General features: G+C 35.9%; 2 protein-coding genes across 4 annotated transcripts in view; both read left to right on the forward strand.

Annotated features, from left to right (window-relative positions):
- The first annotated feature begins 166 nt into the window (after positions 1-166).
- LOC100176918 (polypeptide N-acetylgalactosaminyltransferase 4) lies at positions 167-11217 on the forward strand. Of its 3 annotated transcripts, XM_002121094.4 has the most exons (11): positions 167-400; positions 732-935; positions 3662-3834; positions 4198-4317; positions 4966-5101; positions 5818-6055; positions 6634-6810; positions 7599-7730; positions 8187-8297; positions 9243-9392; positions 10181-11217. In XM_002121094.4, exons 1-11 carry the CDS (start codon positions 222-224, stop codon positions 10307-10309), a joined length of 1749 nt encoding a protein of 582 aa, XP_002121130.1. In that variant the 5' UTR covers positions 167-221; the 3' UTR covers positions 10310-11217. The 3 variants fall into 3 exon arrangements, with proteins under 3 accessions (XP_002121130.1, XP_018667212.1, XP_026690044.1); XM_018811667.2 differs by lacking the exon at positions 8187-8297; XM_026834243.1 differs by lacking the exons at positions 7599-7730; positions 8187-8297.
- A 358-nt stretch (positions 11218-11575) lies between these two features.
- The window catches only part of LOC100179249 (pentatricopeptide repeat domain-containing protein 3, mitochondrial), a gene marked incomplete in the record, with an annotated part of 7115 nt that continues 3828 nt past the window's right edge, over positions 11576-14862 (forward strand). The window contains 5 exon segments of the mRNA XM_009859979.3: positions 11576-11879; positions 11969-12103; positions 12649-12780; positions 13323-13542; positions 13698-13844. Coding sequence (XP_009858281.1) covers positions 11851-11879; positions 11969-12103; positions 12649-12780; positions 13323-13542; positions 13698-13844 — 663 coding nt within the window.

Consider the following 14862-nt stretch of genomic DNA (forward strand, 5'->3'; position numbering starts at 1 on the left):
TCTAAGCAATGAAACGTCGTTACGCTATGGTCCTCTATTTATATTTAGTAAACATAGGCTGTACATATATTTTATATGGAGCATACGGGTGGTTAGGCAAGTACATAAAACATCGCTATAAAGCATAATGGACATTTAACATGCATTAAACCCTTTTTTTTTTCAATTTAGGTGTAAGTTAAAATCACCGAGTAGTTAGTTATATTTCTAGGAAATTTGCTATGAGGGTAGTTACTTGCAGAAAAGGAAGGTCCCAGCGTATTGTATTTATATCGACATGCGCTATTCTTTTACTTGTGTTTTATTTCGCGCTACGTGACAATGACGTCAACGAATTCACTGACGTCAAAGCTAAACACATCGAAAAAAAGCGGGAAAATGTAGTAGAGGACGATTATGCGTAAGTAATTTTGTTGTTGGCTTTTTTTTTACTGTTGACTCCATGTTGAGGTCTCAAAAATAACAAACAAAACTTTTGCCACAAAGTTGGTACCAATGAAACACGATTTAGTATCAACAATTTTATGTGTCACAATTCATTATCTCGCCCCATGGCATTCGGGTTTATACCTTTAATAAAACATACGCATTTCGTCTTCTACTGTGGAATTTGCAGGCGCATTTTCTGTCCCGCCGTTTCCCCATGTATAATTCATTAAAGCAATATATATAGAATCGTTAAGAACCTGTTTATTACGGTAGATTAAATCTTGACTTTGCAACAATCTCAGGTCCTTATTCAAACCCGCATTATCGAGACCTGCAGACATTGATCCCCGCGGACCCGGCGAGGGGGGTTCGGCGGTCAGACTTCTAAATTTGAGCCCAGAAGTATCGAAACAGCAAGAAGACAGCATTCAAACTTACGCGGTCAATCAATTCGTAAGTGAACGCATTTCATTGCACCGAAGACTTCAAGACCCGAGACATGAGATGTAAGTCGTATCAAAATTAATGTTTGTGCAACTGTTAAAAGTTACAACACAGCCGCTGGGGGTAAATTTCCCCCAAGTTTTAAACATGTCTTTTTTGGTTATGACTGTTACGTAAACGGTATTTTAATGCGCAAACAAGGGTAATTCCGTTAACTTATCAACTACCAATCGTGCGGCGGTTTCCGTATAATCTTGATTTGGTGGGGTCAAGTTCGGGAACTGCGTCAAGTTAGTTTTTATCAAACTCATCTCATGACAACCGCTCAAGCGACAAGATGCTTATCGAGGTGAAGTAGGAGCAGAAAAATCAAGTTTCCGTTTTTTTCCCTTATAAACTTGCGTTTTAAATGATTAAATTGTTTTTAAAAGGTCCCCAAATAAACAACATTATTTCCCTGCTGTAGCTGTCGTCAGGCATAATGTATTTTCGAAAGTCTTCCCGTACGACAGAGGCAACGTTAAAAAAATTGGGTATTATTTTTGACCAAAAAAATCAGTATTTGGAAATGAAATTGTATATTTTAATTGTACACATTTCAGCCAACGTATTATTGGTTACAATTCGAAAAAGACAATATGATGAGTGGGAGTGCTACTTCACTAATAGAATCTTCTTTTTTATTTGAGTAATGTTTTTCTGATTTTTTAGTCGCGGTTACACCGTTAAAGCGAATGCCAATTTGTGATGCTATATGACCCAGGAAAACTCGTAGGGTGTTTATAAATACTACACATCACTTAATTACTTACGACAGTAAGATAAAATCAGGATTCGGCCGCAACAAGCTTATATGGTTATATCTATGCAGTTTAGTTGCAAGGCACAAGTCTGCTAGATAAGATAATATCTTTTTGGACATTCTTACATGGTTGTTTTATTGTCCGACCGTATACGCCTGTGAGTGTTTAATAGTTTTCGAATTTTGTACAAACACGATGGTGCATTTTATAAACTAAGCCGAAAATGACTCGACTGTGTCGACTTGTTTGTTAATTTAAATCGATGGAGTTAAGTCTTGCATTTCCATAGCACTTTACCTTTCTTTTCTATTATCCCAAGGCAACAGTGGATAATGCTTTTATGCCATTATCATGTGCGGCTTTTCACGTAGGCGTAAACGGCTCGCACTTAAAATATTTAAAGAACTAAACATATAGTATACCCCAGCCAAACTTACAGCATAAGTTGGTTTCGTATTTCTATGTTATGTTTGACGTCTGCTAGTTTACATCGCCATCGATTTTACTTTAAATTCATTTCCTTCGATCGTACTTGGTAAAATTTACGTTTTGATCGAAGTGAGGTTAACGGGCACGTTGAAACGTCGCATACAATGTTGGCACGGTTGTATCGATAAATAATTTAAGTCTAAAGTCACTCATGGTTCGCGTGTATGTAGATCACTTTGTTTATCCCGTCATATTAGATCTGCAAGTCCACGTCGCTCTACGTAGTATAGAAAGAAAGCTATATGCATTCTAAATGCCATAATCGATATATACCTCGCCTATAATTGCAATCCCGTGATTTGTTGTTATATTCGAATAAAACGATTGGCCCCAGTCTTTCAGGTTCAGTTATAGCGGAAAGCTATACACCGTGTGTTTTTATTTATCCGTTTCTTACATGTACATATTCTGAACATTAGTAAAATATACTATATAAAAAACGTTTGTTTACTAAATTACCAGGAGAACGCGTCGTTTTGATAAGCAAACGGTTTTGGGCCCGAATCTGGAGGCACACCTATCGTCTAAGTCAGTGGTTAAGTGCTTAAAAACACATTCCCACAAAAACTTTACATTATATTGTACGTTTATAAGTACCGTAGGATTAAATACATGCCACTGGATGTGCGTTTATACAATATGCTTGCCACATTCGGTTTTCGGCATACGATCAAGGTTTACGATAATAAACAAACTTTACTACATTTGATAACTAAACTTGCATCCAAAAATCGACACCTTGTTGATCGTTTTGTTAGTCCGGATATATAAAAATGCTTATTACCTAGAATACCAGATAATACAGAAACGTGTGGTAGAGTGGGGTAAAATGGGACACGCTTTCATTGTCTTTCCTGTCCCATTTGGTTCATCCATAATCCTACAGTACTATATACCATGGTTAGGTTTTATATACACCACCGTTATAACAGTAGCTCTCCCGAACTTTGAGCTTAACCGATTTTTGTTTTATTGCGTGGTATATGTAGCGACCTATAGTGCAGTATACGTCTCATTTCCTGATCCGACTTCCCTTGCATAGCTGCGTTATATATGGCGAATAAACAGACATTAATCAAATAATCGATCGTGATTAAAATACGGCGATGCTATTAATATACCATCCACTGCATTTAGTGACTGTAGTATATCGCTGTGTGTTGTTTTCACGTTTAATCTATAGCCCTGTAATTTTAGATTTGTTTCTGAATGATTAAAAATTAGCCTTGCAAATGTTGGGGTAATCAACGTCCTGCCCTGGCTTAAATGAACCAAAAGAAAAAAAGTGTGCCTTGTTCAAAAGAAATATAAATATATGTATTATGTATTGTTCTTTTTTCGAATGTTCCGTTGTAGAATCTAGATGGCTTAATTTGAAATCTTTTTTTTGTAATTTTTTACAACCAAATTTTGTAATGCTCGTTTTGCTTTCTGAATCAGATGAAAATTGTGCGTAATGGTAACTATTTCTTTTAACATTGTTTGTATGTATGCAGGTGTAAATCAAGAAGGCCGTTCGATTATCGAAGCTTACCCACTACAAGTGTAGTGATAGCGTTTTATAACGAAGGATGGTCAACGTTAATACGTACAGTGTTTAGTGTGTTACATAATTCACCAGATGCGTTGCTCACTGAAATTATTCTCGTGGACGACTACAGTGACAAAGGTTGGTTTTACAAATCAAAGCCAAGTATTATCGCTGAAAACTAGTTATAATACTGTGGGGTAAGATGGGATACCGTTAGCAGTTGAAACCGATATTTCCTGATCGTGTTATTACTGTTATTAACATTTAACAACGCTGTTTTAGAGTCGGGATACTGTTATATATTTTGTAATTACCGTTTGTTTTTTACCAAATATAAAGAGAATGAAAAACATGTCCCATCTTACCTCACCAATCTATATGCAAGTTCACAATATGCTTGAAAGACTAGCTTGAAGTAGAACTTATAGTCTAACTCTTTCCTGATTTGTATATGATAATTTAGTTTTAAAATGATTTCACGCATTCTCTATCTTTTTCTAGTTTATCTAAAGGACAAATTGGCGGATTTTCTCAAAGCCTTGGCTCGTGTACGTTTAGTACGAACAACGAAGAGAGAAGGTTTGGTCCGAGCACGATTACTCGGAGCTTCACTTGCGAAAGGTATTGCCATATATGCTCATCACAGAAATACAGATGGTGCAAATCGTGCCACTGTTTTATTTAAAAGTACAAGCGTATCTTTATAGTTAAGCGGGACAAACTGTACCTGTGCAAATAGACCTTTAGACTTTGTGCTCGTTGAACTATGGTTAGGCCAGCTTTGTCTGTTTTATTATTGCTCATAAATATGCTGTAATACCGCCTAATAAAATTAGTTTTGTTTTAAGAGGTGATTACCTGCTGATATACAAATCAGTAAAGACGATAACATGTATTTTTCCTTCTCTTCGTTTTTTTAATTTATAGTAAGGTGGGAAAGTTGGGATACCGTTTGATTTTATTTTCGTTCCATTTGGTAGTGGTAGTAGACAGTAAATACTCAAAGAATTTTTAACCTGTATCCTCACAAGTCCCATAGAACGTTCGTCGTTGTCAATTGTTTAAAATTAAAACACAATCCGAATATTTAGATATTATGTGCTAAATATGTCCCGTCTTGCCCCACCCTACCATATGATCTTCGGAATCGCTATCGTTTTTAAGAAATAAATAAAAAAATGTAATATTAATTAGGTTATGTAAAATTGTGCTCATGTTATGTCTTCTCAACAAAATTCCGCATGTCTTAACCTAACCCTTTTTATCCAGGTGAAGTTCTTACTTTCCTGGATTGCCACTGTGAGTGCGTGGAAGGATGGTTGGAACCGCTATTGGAGAGAATCATGGAAGATGAATCGGTGATTGTGGTGCCAGTGATTGACACGATAGATTGGAACACATTCGAGTGAGTACAGTTCGTACTTTCGTTACATGGAAAATCGTTTAAATATTTAAGTCCCCAAAAGATACATACGTTGTAGTTAATTTCGAACACTATATAGACTTTGCAGTTAAACGTATATATATAGTAGGGTGGGGGAAGATGGAACACCTTTAGGACATTCAAATATCCTAATCGTGTTTTAAACAATTACCAACGGTCTATGAGAGTCGTGAGAATATAGTTTTAGAATTTTTTAAATGCTCTTTGCTTACTACTAAATTTGAAGAGAAAACAGAGTTAACAGGTGTTCTATCTTCTCCCATCCTACTATATTTTGTAACAAAAGTTTGTTTTTATCCAGTCTGCTTTATTTAAAACTGGTTATCATAAATTTAAGATAAACGTCATAAACTACATTGACGTCAACGCTTCATTGGACTTTTTCCAAAATTTCGTTCTGCAATTACTTTCATCCTTCATTCCCGCCCACGGCGATATATAAGTTGTTTGTGTGCCATACACACCTGTACAAATTGTTTAGTTGCCAGTTCTCAAGCAATCTGGCTTTTATTTTAACACATTTCCAAAACAACGTAAATTGCGCAATTTCGTGTGCTTTTTCCTATAAAACAGGATTTCTTACTTACTTGCATATACGTATTATATTCACGCATATCTCTTGCGTTCAAAACACTTAAACGCACGTAACCACTAACGTATGATTTGGCAAACCACAGATACTACTACGGTGGCCACGAACCTCAAATCGGTGGCTTCGACTGGAGATTGACGTTTCAATGGCATACCATACCAGACCATGAGAGGAAACGAAGGAAGAGTCCCGTGGACCCCATACGTTCGCCCACGATGGCTGGGGGTCTTTTCGCAGTGAGTAAGAGGTACTTCACTCGCATAGGAACCTACGACGCGGGGATGGAAATTTGGGGAGGAGAGAATTTGGAACTTTCGTTCAGGGTAAGCTCAATCACCATTTTACACGAAATTAACGATTTATATTGTTTTCGCGTTAGCGAACTTTGACAATGCATTTTTAAATGAAACTAATAAATTGTATTATAGTAGTTTTAGTTTCTATTATAGTAGGGTGAAGTAGGATTGATATCGTATTATCGTTTCCACGTAATATCACATTTCCCAACCGTATTTAAACAATTAACAATACTGTTTAAAGTAGGGACAATACGGTTATAACTCTTATATAAACATCATTTGTTTACCACCAAATGGGGACAATAAAGTGGAGTGAAAGATTGCAATATATTGTCTTACATATTACTACAACGATCGTCGCTTAAACGTTAATTCCCGCATCGTTCTAACTTTATTTAAAATCTTCTTGAGAACGAACCGTTTTCAAACAACCCAAAAAGTATGTACACGCAACTTGCTTTATATCACGAGAAAACAACAGTCTTTTTAACACGGATGTTCTATTTCATACACCCCGTGCTAGCTTACCAGTTACCACGTATATGTAACTTTGTGGGTGGTAACAAAGTATGTAATCCGAGACTCTCTATTTTACCCTACAGACATGGATGTGTGGTGGAAAACTTGAAACAATACCTTGCTCTCATGTCGGTCATGTGTTTCCAAAGCAATCTCCTTACCCGAGACCTAAGTTCCTTACTAATACATTGAGAGCTGCTGAGGTTTGGATGGACGATTATAAAAGGCATTTTTACATAAGGAACCCTCCAGCCTCAAAAGTAAGTCAAACCAGAAACTGTGATATTGTACTGTTTATATTGTATTGTGGGTTAGCAGCCAAGCTTTTATCTCACACTTTTACTTAAGTAGTTTTTTCACCGCAGCGTTTTTATAACGACTGTCGTTTTGTTGTTAAATGCTGTCTGTATGAATTGACCTGATCTTCTTTCTTATTGTATTCGAAGAGACAAATTATGTTGATTTTTTTATATGGGTTATACCGCTATTGGTCCTATGTCGAGCCACGCTGTGTATTCTGGGAATTAGCGAATATTCGGGCCATTTTCAGTACATACAAATCTTGACGAAAACGAAAGATTTTGACGTTTAAATTTCATTTTGAATTATTTGTATCATTAGACCTGTCATATGATATATTTAAATTACAAAATATTTATTTTGCGTGCCTCACAGTATAGGACCTTACCCATACACATAAATACAGAATATATTTATTTAAATGTTGATAAACTACTATGGACGCGTATAATGCCACGAGAAATAGGATTCTAATCTTGACGTAAAATCGATCGGGGTCAAATTACCAAATTAAAACAGACGTAAAATTGTTTCATTCAATTCAACTATTTTTCGACCGAGGTCAAGTAGATATAACCTCTTAACGTTATTTTATTCGGGTTTAATTTGCTCTGTGAGTAATTTGCCGTAAAATCGCGTTTTATGAGACGCTTCTATTACGTGCTACATGACGGCGTGCATTTTTAATGCGGTCTGGCAACCGTGACTGATTTAAACGAATTCATAATTTTAATGATTTTTTGTCCAGGAAAATTACGGTGACATTTCTGCCCGTAAAGACCTTCGCAACAGTCTTCAATGTCACGACTTTAAATGGTATTTGGATAACGTGTACCCGGATCTACATGTGCCAGAGGATAGGCCTGGTTACTATGGCGCCGTGAGTTAAATTCCATGATTTATGGCTGATATAGTATAGTGTGGGAAGACGGGACACCTTTGGCACATAATATCCAAATATCGTAATCGTGTTTTAAACAATTAACAACGGTCTATGGAAGTCATCATGGTATAGTTTAATAATTCTTAAAAAGTTCTTCGTTTACTACCAAATGGGACGAACTAATAGAATGAAAAGGTGTCCCATCTTCTCCCACCCTACTGTATATTGCTTTAATTAATAGGCTCGTCGTGCGTGATTGAAATTGTTAAAAGAATCGTAACAAAAACTAGATCCTTTTACGATTTATTGAAAATTGTTTGAATAGTAGTTTGTCTTACGATCTGAAAATCCTATATGGTGCAACAAAATACCGTATACCATTTTTTATTAATTGAACTACATATTAAACCGACCTACAGTCCTTCACATGTTATTTAAACTTATATATTTTAGTTCCGAAACAGTGGGATGTCATCTTTTTGCTTAGATTATGCTCCTCCCCAACATAACCCAACAGGGGGCCGGGTTTCCATCTTTGGTTGCCATGGACAAGGGGGTAATCAGGTAAAAATTCGGGGGCCAAGCAGTAGGGGTGAGGGCTGGGTAACTGGAAGGTTTTTCCCAAAAAGTTTAAGGGGCCCAATGCCAACCCCTACTTGCCCCATTTCCTGCACTATTTCACCCAATACTTAACCCCAGATACATAGCAAGGGTATGTTGTCGTGTCTTGACTACCGAGCCAACCTCGACCCACCGATGGCACGCTTCGCTGAGCTCAAAAACACGTGGTTTGGCCGACCAATGATAGTGAGGCATTGTCGAACATGGCTGTCGCAGGTTTTGAACTTAACGAGCACCTGTGCCGTGACAATCGGGTTTTACACCGCTTCGTAATTGGACAACTAGTAATTTGCGTCTTTGGTGACGGTTTAGCATTTACTTATGATACGGTATGCTCGTGTAATGATATGAAAACGCAGCAGTCAATTGGTGAAAAAAGATTAACGCGTCTTTTTGGCGGATTTTTTATAACAGTCTGTACGTTTTAATAACGCGTTTATTTGACCTTTTAGTGTTAGGACAACATGATACGGCTAGAGTTGGCACATTTCAAGTATTATTAAACAGAATTATACATAACATGTAAAAAGTTCTCTATTCGTTTACAAATACTGCGTTAATGGTTATGAGTTAATTACATGTTAATTACAACCACATAGCTGTGTTCTGGTATTTTGTATTGGGTGAAGTGTTGCATGCTATAATGTAATTTGTAATTCTTTGCCTAGTTTTGTTAACAACAATTTGTTTCATTCACGTCAGTAATTTTGATTAGGCAGTTTCATGAAATTTTAATCTGTTTTTTTTAAATTTTTTTAATTAAATTGGTTCGCATAAATTAAAAAAAACACTTTGTAATATTAAAGATATTTTATGTTTAAATTGTGAATATATATTGTTTTTAAACACGGTAAATGGTTATTCTAAATATGTCCCTTATTTTCTCAGTTCTTTGAGTACACGTCAAAGCGTGAAGTTCGTTTTAACTCTGAGAAAGAGATGTGTATGAGCGCCGTGGAAGATGATACAATCACCATGCTTGACTGTGTGCCTGATCAAAGGGACTCTCCGGCTTCCCAAGAGTGGGTACATTCTCACGTAAGTGCCATGCGACATTACGTTTCCACCAAAAAATATGTGTGTTAAGTTAATGTTTGTACTACCCGTGTAATAACGACTTTCGTTTCCGGCCTCGCGAGGATAAAGCAAGTTACATTCATTCATTTATTCATTTATATTGTGGACCGTATTACTTACAAATAATCTAGTTAGCCAAAAATTTTTGGTTTGAAGAAATCTTTGTGTAAATATAAACAAGTATAGTTATTTTGGTGAAAAAAAACTTATCCCACCAAAGTTTAAGTTTTCTATATGGAGAAACATCATTAGGATATATGACATAACCGACCAAACTTTCGAAAAAATAATCGCACTGATAAAGTAACATATAGTTGCTCGTAAGCTGGTACGAGGTGTGTACACCCGTGTTATAACGACTTTCGTTTTCCAGCCACGCCAGGATAAACAAGTTACACTTAGAGTAGGGTGGGGGAAGATGGGACACCTTTTATCTCCATTTTCTCGTTTCATTAAGTAGTAAACAAAGAATTATGAAACCGTATCCTCACGACTCCCATAGACCGTTGTTAATTGTTTAAAATACAATCAGGATGTTTGGATATTATGTGTTGAAGGTGTCCCATCTTCCCCCAGCCTACTATATTTATTTATTTTTACTAACAACTTTTTATTTGTATTTTACGTTTTGCCTGACAGCAACAACAGCAAAAAAACTTTATTTATTTTCTAAATGTATTTTTTTTCTGCGCCCTTTATTTCGTACGTACGTGTTTGCAATAATTATTTATAATTTCATTCACATATAGGACGGGACGATTCAAAGCGTCATGAACGACAAATGCTTGCATGCTTCAATGAGTAAAGACGGAAAACCAGAACTCCTTCTTAAAACTTGCGACCCAGGTAGCAGGTTTCAACAGTGGTATTGGGTATGATAACAATCCCATATTTGGATGCCATGCAGTTATTGTGCAGTGCCATGCGAGATAGGTGGACGTAGTATGATAATTCAGGGCTTACGGCCAAAGGCATTGTATTGTAGCATTGCCTTCAAATAATTTAGAAACACGTTGCAATACATATATAGCTTAGAATGTTACAAAATACGAAGTGTCGTCATTACCCATACAATTTCAGATGTAGGCCAATTTTAAGATGAATGAGTAACTTTTGTTGTGTAACCGTATATATATAGTAGGATGGGGTGAGTTGAGACACCTTTTATAACTCTATTTTATTGTCCAATGTGGTAGTAAACAAGGAACTTTCAAAGAATTATAAAACTATATGCTCAAGACTCCCGTAGACCGTTGTTAACTGTTTAAAAACACGATCAGGATATTCGGATATTATGCGCCAAAGGTGTGCCATCTTCCCCCATCCTACTATACTTTTGTGCTGTATTTGCCAGTGGAAATACAGTAGAGTGGGGGGAGATAAGATACGTTTTCCCTCTATTCTCTCGTCCCACTTGGTAGTAAACAAAGAACTTTTAAAGTATTATAAAACCGTATCCCCACGACTTCTCTAGACCGATGTTAATTGTTTAAAACAGGATTCGGGTATTTTGTTCTAAAGATGTCCTATCTTACCCCACCGTACTATATATCAACTTCGTGGTATTATGTTTCAACTCTTAATAAGTGAACGAAAAAAACGTTGTATTTACTTCCACATGGCGAACATTAACAATACTTATTTATTTGCACTTTTGCTGAGTTTACCTGTCGTTATTTGGGCTTGTCCGCCGTGGCATCACACCCTGCAGTATATTCCATAGTAAATAAACCGCTTTGCAAAAGTATTTTCTCGTATTCCAAATACAATATACCCTGAAAATAGATGGCGTTGTTCATTGTAACTTTGCTTTACGATCAGGCTGTGTCAACTGCAAAAGCTGGTTCTATATGCTTTGCTATTGGGTCGGCACCGTGGCACAGTTATGGTTTAGCGCGCATGTCTAACTTTTTGTTCAAGGCTCGTCGGTGCTACCATTGTGGGTGTATGTGTCATTGGCAAGCTTAACGATTGCTCTGACCTAGGTCACTTGTGGGTCGTACAAATTGTCAGCCATGTGTATGAAAAACAATTACCCACAACATTACATATATACATGGTAACTCGTCAGCCTGGCACGAGGTGTACGAAACAGAACACCCGTGTTATAACGACTGTCGTTTTCCGGTCACGCGAGGAGGAAGCAAGTTTATACATTCATTTCACTGAAATACATTTTCTTTTGTGTTTCTTTAGAGGCACTGAAATACAGGTGTTCTAAATTATGTAAGAGCAAAAACATTACTTTGATTTCTATGAATACGCATGGTCACTTTTACGGTTGAGTGATTACAAAACAGTTGTAAAAAATCTGAAATACAAGAAGCTGTGGATGGCAGTTTGTAAACAAACTCACTATAGAAAGTAGGATAGTTTAATATACGTGAATCTGTAAATCGTTCTTACCACACCAAACAGCATGTCTATGAGAATTCATCGTTTCTTCAGGTAAATTTATTGCTGTTTAGTTGTTGTACACCATATTTTAACTTTCGATATAACGTAATAAAATGCACTGTAAAACTTTTGGTTTCTAGATTTTCTACTCGTAAATATCACACATCTAATCTTCTTTCAAACAAAGAAGCATCGACGAATTTAGTTTATGATGCTAAAAGTATCATTGAAAAACAATTACAAGCATCGGTTCAAGTTCCAAAGAAGAAAATCTGGTATGTTGTCATATCTTTACATTATGTAGTGATTGTACATGGTTCAGTCTGCAGAGTATGGCAATTCCTGAAGAGATCTTGCGTGTGCAAGGCTGTTATTTTTCGTGTAAGCGCGTGCAATCATCAAAAATCGGCGTGCAAACATGTACATTTCCAAGCCACATTAGGAAACCCTACTTAATTTAATACGTATTTTTTTCATTGTTCAATCATTTGGCATACATAGGACAAATTGTGTCGTGCATAATCATGAGTTTGTAAACTAAGTCGCTCATTCACTTGTCACACTCTGCAGAATGGTACATGGTAATATGAGAACATATCAACCATTTTCAATATATAGTAGTTATAAAAAAATGGCCAAAATGTTACGCTATTAAAGAACAACGTTGTGTTTCAACAGAAATCAGGAACATTTTAAAACAGCTTTAGTCAAATATCATAAATTTCTGTTTTGTAAAATATTACCGCTCTTAAACACCTTTTGTTTTATATCAAACTATAAAACAGTCATACTAAAACTATAACTATTACTTTGATGCCAGGCATGAAAAGGCGGTCCTAGAAGCACTTGAAGGTAGCACTAATCTAATACATCTTCCAAACCATACCCTTGAAACACCAGATTATTGGCCTAAAGGAACATTGTCGAAAAAAACGGACACAGCTGCTTTAAAGTAAGAGATGCTATATATATATATATATATCTTTTTACTAGAAAATTTAGGTTCTGCTATTATATTTAAAACTTTTTCCACATAATATATATATATATCTATAGGACTGTCGTGATTTCTGAGAACTGAGTAATTCGCTACATTTTTTTAGGGTATTTAGACCATTTTAATTACCGCCATATTTTTGTGCTCCCATGCCATATCCACTGACAGACTTTAGTTTGTGTATATCCCCAACATGTGTCATTCTTAAAATGTAACTTGCTTTATCCTGGCTCGGTCGGAAAACGACAGTCTTTATAACACGGGTGTTCTGTTTCATATCATGCCAGCTTACGAGTTACCACGATCAAGTATTACTTTGTGGGTGATTATTTTTTTGGTTTTCTATTTAAACATGTTAATTTTTTTACGAAGGGGCTCCAAGTCAGAGGGTGATTATTCAAATTTAAATTTAAACCTCATCAAATTATAAAAACAGTTCTCGCAATGTCGCAATGATAACCAATAGTTGTTCTTCATTCAAACAATGATATTTCTAGGAGTGGTAAAGCAGCAGCAGAGTACATAATCCAAAACCACCCTGAATATTTCCAAGACGACTGGGATGCAACCAATGTTGAAACCTGGATGAAAAACTTTGACGAGGATTTGCCAGCTCTGGAGGATGGAGCAAAGAGCAAAGACAATGTGGAAAAAAAAGAAGAGAAAGTCTTCTCAGATTCAGTAGACTCCTTAAATGAATTATTGGAGTTGAAAAAGGTAAATTTGGTTTATTTTGGGTGTTGTGAAATTTTTATTGTTTTATGTTTAATTTATTCTGGAAATATGACTTATGTATGAGGTAGTTTTCTCTTTTTTTAAAACATTTTTTTTAGTTTTCTGTGTAGATTGAACGGTTGTTGTTTTCACTTTAGGTTGAAAAATCTGGTGAAATGTATTTACGCCTTCACAAAACTTCTGTTGAAGTTCCAACATCTACTACTAACCAGTTACTTGGCTTGCTAGCTTATACCAGATGCAGTACAGATGAATTAAAATCGACTAAAAGGTGGCCATCTACAGTAAGTCTAAATCAAGTACTAATATTCAATAACACATGCCTCTCTAGACGAGACTTTGTTTTTTAAGGTATTAAAAATATTTAGGTTTTTCTTTGTTTATAAATATGTTTTTAGTTGTTATGTGGCAGTAGTAGCACCTTTACAGTTGTAGAAACTTGTTTTCGGGTCAAATTTGCCAAAGTTTCACGTTCTCCAGCACTCTTACTCTAATACAGTGATTCTCAACTGGCGGTTCGTGAACCGATGTCAGGCCCCGTCAACTTTTTTACCTGTCCACCAAATATATAACAAAAACTCAATTGCAAAATGCAAGAAACTTCAATGGAACCACTTTTAATATCAAAAGTACAGCAGCGAATTTCTTATTAAATTAAAGTTTCCATTCTTTGCTTTTAAGTTGCTTACTTTTGAGGTTATTACATTTTAGGTTGTTTTTATTTATGAAAATCCAGTCCGCAAAATTTGTTTTTAAATTTTACCGGATTATAAGCTAAAAAGGTTGAGAACCATTGCTCTAATTAAGCACAGATTCTAAAAAGTTTTTAAACCAGATTTTTTCAACAAGAAGAAACCAATCCAAGAACACTAATCTAATTAATGAAGTCTTTAAAACAATTGAAGAACCAACTCCTGATCAGTTGTTTGTGATGATGAGAGCTTTTGCTTCAGTAAGAAATCTTCCGTTGTGATTTTTTATATTTGTTTCGATTTACCTCAATCCCTGTATTGAGTCTAAATGGTGTTTTAATTGTATTTTATTCCATAGTTCTTACCAGAGAACCCCTAGTATTTAGCTTATTACCTCAACATTCAGTTATAAAAATATTTCTCCTTGCAAAGCAAGTTTTCAAGTGCCTGCTTACAAGTTAGCATGTGTGTAACTTTATTGGTAATTATTTTACTGTATAGCTGACCATTCTGACAACCCCACTCAGGTCAAAACAATTGTGGTTAAGTATCTTGCCAAGCTACGCATATGCCTATCAGTATGGCTGTATGGGTATTAGTGTTGGACCTA

The sequence above is a fragment of the Ciona intestinalis genome, chromosome 4 (genome assembly GCF_000224145.3).
Source record: "Ciona intestinalis chromosome 4, KH, whole genome shotgun sequence".
In the NCBI taxonomy this organism is placed as follows: Eukaryota; Metazoa; Chordata; class Ascidiacea; order Phlebobranchia; family Cionidae; genus Ciona; species Ciona intestinalis.